This window comes from Oryzias melastigma, linkage group LG11 (genome assembly GCF_002922805.2).
Source record: "Oryzias melastigma strain HK-1 linkage group LG11, ASM292280v2, whole genome shotgun sequence".
In the NCBI taxonomy this organism is placed as follows: domain Eukaryota; kingdom Metazoa; phylum Chordata; class Actinopteri; order Beloniformes; family Adrianichthyidae; genus Oryzias; species Oryzias melastigma.
Genome location: NC_050522.1, coordinates 10,451,754 through 10,459,613, shown reverse-complemented (window position 1 = coordinate 10,459,613; position 7,860 = coordinate 10,451,754). Strand labels below are relative to the sequence as shown.

The following is a 7,860-nucleotide window of genomic DNA, read 5'->3' as shown; positions in this document are numbered from 1 at the left end:
GACGAGGACTGTACTGTTACCCTAACCCGGTACCGGTTAAGAAATTATAAAGTGACGTGGAGGGGGCCCGAACCTTACGCCCATATATGACAAGTTGGCAGTGAGAATGTGTTGGACAAATACATTCTTTGTCTCTGACATTTTTCTTGAGTTGAATCCACTATGATGTTTGAGATATCTTGCTGTTGTTGTTGCTGATAATGACTCACGAGTGTGCATCTCACAATGCCCTTTAAGTTGCAGCCTTTGTATTTCTTCGGTTTATTCATAAAAGTATTATTTCTAATCTTATGTCACTTGACCTTTTGTTTTCTTAAAAATAACTGAAAGAAATGTTTTGTGACACTGTCTCCGTTGTCTCAATGACAGATGCTCCACAATCCCTATGTGGCCCTATTCTTTTGAGGAACCTGAAGGAAATCCCAAAGTTTCACAGCCCTTCAAGGCGCTGAAGCTTAAACCCCATCATTGAGTCTGTCCTTTCCCTCATTCCCATTGACTGAGAGCTTCAAATAAAAAAACTTGCTGACTGGATTCTGTCTACGTGGCGCTGCCTGCCTCCAAACAGGAGCTGTGACTAAACCTCGTTTGAAAGATTCATTGTGGTCGTCGGAGAACTCGACTGCTCCCCTGAAGCTGATGTATTCCCGCTCATCAGTCAGAGAAGCAGAAACAGACAGACAACTGCGAAAGAGGGCACACCAGGGGAGGGTGAAATGGGACCATGCGACTCTGAATACACCACTTTAATTCTTCTTTTTCTGTCATTCTTTGATGAATTTATGTTTTTAAACATGCTCTGAGTTCCTCACAACCATTCGAGCCACTGAGAAGGGCCCACTCAGATCTAAATAAGAATCTAGTTAGTCCGCTCCCCGTCGGTCTGGTATAATTGCTTGTCTTCTGGGGTCATTAGGAAAAAGGAATGTTTCCAGTTTATTTCCACAGCAGAGACAAAAAAAAAAAGATTTTTCCAAATAAAAAGCAAAGAACTCACCATTTTTAGAACTATTACTGTTTATGTCTGGGTCACAGACCCAGAAGTATTACTGGAATCAGTAGTATCTGTATGTTTCTGGGAAAATATGGTAGAAAGAAAACTTTTTATTAGCTCTAAAGAGCACAAAGTAAAAAAAAAAAAGATTAGTACTGGTTTGTGATGCGCACCAGTTAGTTTCAGGTGGACACCAATTAGTGTCTGGTTCATACCATGAGAAACTTGTACTATTTCAATGTCCTTTTAGGGCAGGGGTGTCAAAGTCAACTGTAACTTTTTAACATAATTATGAACTAGATATATAGCATTACTTGCCATAATATTAGTGTGAATGCTGTAAGCTGAATTTGGCTGCTGAAGATGCTGAAATTGATAGTTAAAAACGCTGAAGCTAATAGCTAGCTAAAATATTAGCTAAATGTCAAATTAGCCTAAAAACCAAAACAAAAAAAACTTAGGTTAGCCAAAACAGCTAACATGTAGCTCAAATATTAGTTACACTCTAAAATAGCCTAAAAAATGAAAAAAAAAAACATAAATTAGCCAAAACAGCAAGGATGTAGCTAAAAATATTAGCTAAACTCCAAAATAGCCTAAAAAAGCCAAAGTAGTCCAAAAATCAAGCAGAATGGCATTTTTTTAACATTTTAAACCTAAACTTTTCAACATAACTACGAATAATAAATAGGCACCATTATTATTCCAGAATAAATCAACTTAAACATTTATTAACATTTAATTTTTTACTCTCCATAAAAATGTATTTTGTCAAAATTATACAAGAAACACTTTCTAGTAGACACCAGAAACCAGTGCTATTTTTTTTACACTGCTATATGTCCCTTCAGGGGCTCCTTACAAAAGTTTCAGGTTGGCACCAGTTAGTTAGTTTATGGTACGCATCAGCAAGTCTCTGGTGCACACCAGATTATTTCTGGAACATACAATGAGAAACTAGTAATAACTTTTTTTACTTGTAATTTCCGGTGCACACCAGCTATTTTCAAGTACGAACCAGATATTTTCTGGTGCTTACGATGTGAAACTAGTACTAACTTCTTAAAAATTATTATTTCTGAGTCCCATTAGGAGCTCCATAGAAGAGTTTCAGGTGCGCACCAGATTGTTTCTGGTGCCTAAAACAAGAAACCCGAAATCAGTATCATTATTTTTTACTTCCATGTCCCTTTAGGGGCTCCATAGAAGAGGTCAGAGGTATTAAAACCACCAAGCAAAAAAAAAAAAAAAAAAAAAACAACGTTAAACCAGAATATTAACATTGCTTTTATTGATAAACATTGATTGACAGGAGAACTTAATTATTCTCAGAATAAAAACATGTATTTGCACACAACCTCTAATTTCTGTGGCATTTTATGGTAAGTAAGCATTCAAACATTCATGTGGAAAACATTCACATTGCAACCTAGTCTTTAATTTAGACTTTCTACAGTCTATGTGCTTTAAACACTACAATCACTGTAATACAGGCAAGCCTAGCATGCAGAAGAAGCACATCTCTTTATACTGGGTTTGCTGACACATGATCTCTTTGGAAACTGATGGGGGATTATCTAGTTAACTCGATTTACATCTACACATATACCTTTAGAGACCTATTTCCATGCGGGAAATACTTTTTACACACAAGTATGCAGAACGGCATATGATAATAACTCACCCTCTGACCAGGCTGAATGACCTAATAGAGGCTGTGGGTGCAATTTTGGGTTAAATGAAGAAGTCGTGAGGAGAGGATAAACAGGCTGAAGATCAGGAAGTTTCCATGATGTAGTTGGTCTTACTGACATTTTCACATTTAAACCCTGTAAAGTTCAAGCAGACGAATCAAAAGTGTTCTTCAGCCTCAGTCTGAATCTGATGAGTCGCTAGTTTTAGAACGCTTGTGCTTTTGCTTCCTTTTAGTCTTCTTTTTTTTCTTATCTTTCTTCTTCTTGTCCTTCTTTTTCCTCTTTTTGCTTCGGTGGTGGTCGGACGAAGAGGAGGAGGAAGAGCTGTCTGAGTCAGAGGAGGAAGTTGTGTCTTGAAGCAGTTGCTGTAACTGCTGGATCCTATAAACAGACGGGCAAAGAGGAGACCGGGTGGCGTTACCTTCCAGTCCAGTAAGCAAAACACAGCAGATAGTGGATACAGACGCTTAGTTGAAATAAAATCAGCTCAAACTGTCAAGTAGTTTTGGTTTTTATCTATCATTACCATTTGTTAAGTTTGGTGAGGGTGGCAGTAGTTCTACTAAAGTTGAGATGGGCATCTCTCAGGATATAAATACACTTTTGGTGAAAAAGGTGAAATGTTGGATGTTGTGTCAGAGAAGTCCCCAGAGACACCGTTGACGTACTGTAACTCTTCAACCTAGTGCTGGTCAATATGGACAAAATTGCATATCACTATATAAATTATTTGATATCCCAATAATGATATACAATAAAGTATATTTTCAGATATTCTCTAAAAAAAAAAGTTGTATCGTACTTTTCTGACTATTCTAACTGAATAGTCACAATTGAAAAACAAACATTTTAGTGCAGCAAATAAATCAAATGAGAGTAGATGTGGTTGATGTACAGCAGCCTTCACATTTGTCTCAAATATGAAAGGTATTTAAATCAAATTTGTAAAAAACTATATATATGAAAAACACATTTTAAAATGCACAACAGTTTAACATTTTTGCACACAATTCTGCTGGAATTGCTTCACCTCTTGAAGAATTGTCAAAACAATATAGGCACTGGAGCTAAAGCTTTGATGTTAAAGAAAATTCGTTTTTTTTTCTTTTTCAAACTTAAGTCAGAGAGTAGAGAAAAGCTCTCGCTAGTTTTACTTTGAAAACAGGAAGCTTCAATGACACTTTATTTTGAAGATCTGTTTAATTCCAGTGATAGTAGTGCCGCTTATTCTGATTTGTTTTAGTTCATAAATTAAAATTTAACATTACCTTGTATTTCAGAGCAATAAATATTTTACTACATGAATTCCTTTTTATTTGTCTTTATTTTCACTTGTATACATTTATTGTGCACCTGTGCAACAGTCTCCGGCTATTTAATGATATATATGGCATAATAATTGATCAAATTGGGTTAGAAACGATACAATGATAGAAGAGAAATGGCACGATAGACACTTTTCTTTATCGTCATATTATCATATAGAACTACTTTAACCGTTAATCAAGGTCAATCAGCTTTCACAATGACTTTGGACTAATAGATTACGCATAAAGTGCAATTGAGGCTTTTCACACTAACAGAATCAATTAATTTATGTGGATTGGATAAAAACTTTGCTTCCGTAAAGAGTTGCATATCATGGGAAGACGCTTCAGAAACCACTGGTATAATGTCAAGTGTGTCACTGGTTGAAGAGATAACCACAATTTTGTGGCACCAAAGCTAACTTCCAAAATGTTCGATTCACGACACATAGTGTAGCTGGCAAGTACATACCTGGTTTCTTTTTCGTTTCTTTTATTTTCCCGAATTAAGTCGTACATGGGGTCTTCGTGTGCCTAAAAAGATAAGAACACAATGCACTTTGTGGGAAGCAACAACAAAAATAATACAATTCATGTCATATTTTGAGAGCTGTTATGCTACGATCCCACCGGGTTTGGAAGCACGTGTTCGAGTGTTTTCAGGCTGTTGAACGTGCACTTAGAGTCAAACCAGTTGAACTTTGACCAATCAGGAACTGCCGTCTTTCTAAATTTACTGAAGTGGCAACCATTTGAAAATTAGTCATGAAGGAAAAATGAATAATTTTCATTTCATCTGAAATTATATGACACAAATTCTGTCACATATTGGAATAGAGCTGTGAAATCAAAAATCCTAGAGCGAGGTTTCAACATTTTGTAGCAGGCCTCTTCAAACTGAGTGTACATGCGCTAGTGCCAGGTAGCAACTGTCCAGTATGAACACCATATGCTAAAGACGCATTCAAAAATCTTCTTTCAGCACCACACATGCCCGGTGTGTACGTAGATTAGCAGAGGAATGTTACTATGTAAGCTACTTTTAGAGTATTATCAAAGAGGAAAAGGAGGCAACTGCATTTAAGATAATCACTGCAGAGACCGAACCTTAGAGTGTTGCTACAATACACACACAGCTGAGAAGCATGTGTCTGTTGTGTAAACCAGGGTTTTAAACTTCACTGCTTTTGTCTAACAGTATGGCTTTAGAGACGTACAGTCAGCAAACCACTTACCACTCTAAACTGCTCCAGCTTTTGATTTCCTTTAATAAAAAATGGACATTCTTTGTCTCCTGTCCGGTGACCATAGCGCTTACATCTCCAGCCTGTAGAATAAATCAATAAAAAGTCAGCCTTTGCACGAGTCTCATTCAAAACCAACATGACAGACGGCTGTAAATTTGTAAAAATGAAAAAAAAAAAAGTGTATTTTACTAAAAGTATCAACATGTATAACTTTTTACTACCTATCTATACATTATAGCTCTATCTCAGCAATCATCTAGAAAACGTCAAACTGAATTCACTTCATAACCATCGTGAGTGAAGAAAATGAGTCCAGACATTGCAGGAGGAAAATATATATATATATATATATATATATATATATATATAAATAAGAAAATGACAATAAAAAAAACAAAGCTAGTTGTTAACATGCCATAAAACTTGTAATTTACGCTTAATTTGAGAGTAGCCAGTGGAATGCAGTTTCAAGTGATATAGAAGGTCCTTCTAATCATTATCAAAATATGCATCGTTTAACACTGATTGATCAATTAAATAAGCCACCATATGAACTGTTCTTAAAAATTAAACTAACATCGTGCTTGTAATCAAAGAAACAGCCATTCAAACAATTAAAACGAGACACTGGAAAACGTGTGAACTAAAAATTTTGATTCATTCACACAAATGACGACTTCTAGCAGATCCTTTTCAGTGGTTAAAAAGGAAAGAAAATTTTATTTTTTTTTATCATAATTAGGCTTAACATGTGATGCTTGGATTCTGCACAACAAATGTCAATTTCTGAACAGGTCCTCTTTGTGTGTACATCTAACAGAGTTACTGAATCTTCAGGCAGCATGACAATGTGTGGGAGGAAAGAATGAATGGGCACTCTCTGTCATGTCAAAAAGACAGAATGCAATCTTTATAAAGCCAGTACAAATATCTGCCACGCTTGTCAGGAAAACAATGGATATAACTGTTTGTGTCTTGTGGTTTATTTTGTTACTTAGGAGACACTTTAATAATCAAAAACATTTGACAGGTTTCTTGTTATTGTGAAAAAAGATTGTTGTAAACTACAAAGACTGCTTTACAAAGAATTTTTTAAATTGCACATTGCAAATCTAGTTAGACAGTTTTGTCCAAAACTAAGTTATTGATTTTTAAATGTATTTAAAATCCTCTGACCTACTCTTGATGAAAATTGTGTTTTTAACATGATCTTGTGCCATTTATCAGATGATAGAGGACATATATGAAAAAGTTTGAGGCTAAAATGTGCATTTCTGAGACTTTCTTTATTCAAATCGTTGTGAATCAGATGAAAAATGTTTGAAAAAAAGCAACCCTTGGTGATGCAAAATATGCTGGGGGAGTCACAAGCTCCCTGCTCTGCTCCATTTCAATACATTCACTTGAAGACAAAAAGATTCACGCACATTTTATTTTCCTTGTCCAAGCTGCTAATGTTAGGTTGAGGTTGTGAGGGGCTGTAAGCTAGCAGGGATTGTGTAAGTAGTAAATGGATGACTCCACACCTTAAAGGTTCATTTCTAGTAAATTGTCGCTCTGCAGAAAATATGTCCTAGAAATCAAAATATTTTTTTATTTTGGCTAAAAACAAAATACCCACATACCCATTCAGACTTACAAAATTAACTCCCTCGGTAGCATTAATCTTGTTTCTTGGACACTTTTTTCATCTCACTACTTGATAAACAAATCAAACTACTCTTGTATACTCACACTGCATCACCTTAACCTCTTTACCAAGAGGCATCCATAGTCCCCTGGTTGGAGCGTTCGCAAGGAAACTTCTAGCTTCTTCATTTCCTGGTTCTGCAGGAATACAATCCTCTGGTTTCTCCTCATGCTCCTACACACAACATATTTGCTGTCACCATTAAAGGATTCAATTAGCATATTTTGTTTTTCTCGTTTGAAAACTCTTCTCAACTACCTTAATAAATCCTGGTGGAGGCTTTTCATAGCTGCACAACAAAAAAATAGACTGTAAAGCTATTTTATTTAGGAAAAATTTTAGTTGAGCAACAAAAAATATATAAAAAATATTATCACTTTATTAATATTCAATATATTTAAAACACTTTATTTTAAATTAAAAAAAACTTACAAAGTCTCGATGTGCTTCAATTTTTGGACCTCCTGGGTGAGTTTTTTCGTTTGTGTCTTGAGTGTTTCCAAATCATGTTTAGAATCCTTGTGTTTCTTGTGCTCTCGTCTTTCCCCTTTCTCGGACTTTCGTTTCCTTTCTGACATTTTTTGAGAAAGAGAGCCTCCCCTATTTTTTTTTTACAAAAAAGATACAAACAAAAAAAAAAACTACTTAAATGCACCGTGAAACATTTTTGTTTTAAGTTCTTACAACTACGCGAACATTTAGCTAACCTAGCAAACACTGCTTTTGAGCTCTTTTACTTCCGGTTTTTCTTCTTCGTGCCGTCCAACGTTTGAGGTGAAATTCCGCCACCTACTGTCCGGAAGCGGAAATGGGGGGACTCATTAGCATAGCCTTTATGCCCTGTGCCATCAGGTCGGTTTGTTTTTGGTTTTGGCGCCACTCACAGGATGACAAATCTCACAGCTAATACTTTTCTTCATTTTTTTTC

At 35.7% G+C, this 7,860-nt stretch overlaps 1 protein-coding gene across 1 annotated transcript; it reads right to left on the bottom strand.

Annotated features, from left to right (window-relative positions):
- Positions 1 to 2,943: 2,943 nt before the first annotated feature.
- On the bottom strand, positions 2,944 to 7,744 carry rp9 (RP9 pre-mRNA splicing factor; the record flags this gene model as incomplete). Its single annotated transcript, XM_024260608.2, is given in 6 exon segments — positions 2,944 to 3,069; positions 4,468 to 4,529; positions 5,231 to 5,322; positions 6,977 to 7,106; positions 7,191 to 7,221; positions 7,365 to 7,744. Coding segments are annotated over 6 exon segments (587 nt in total), but the record flags the coding sequence as incomplete, so codon positions are not given.
- Between the last annotated feature and the right edge of the window lie 116 nt (positions 7,745 to 7,860).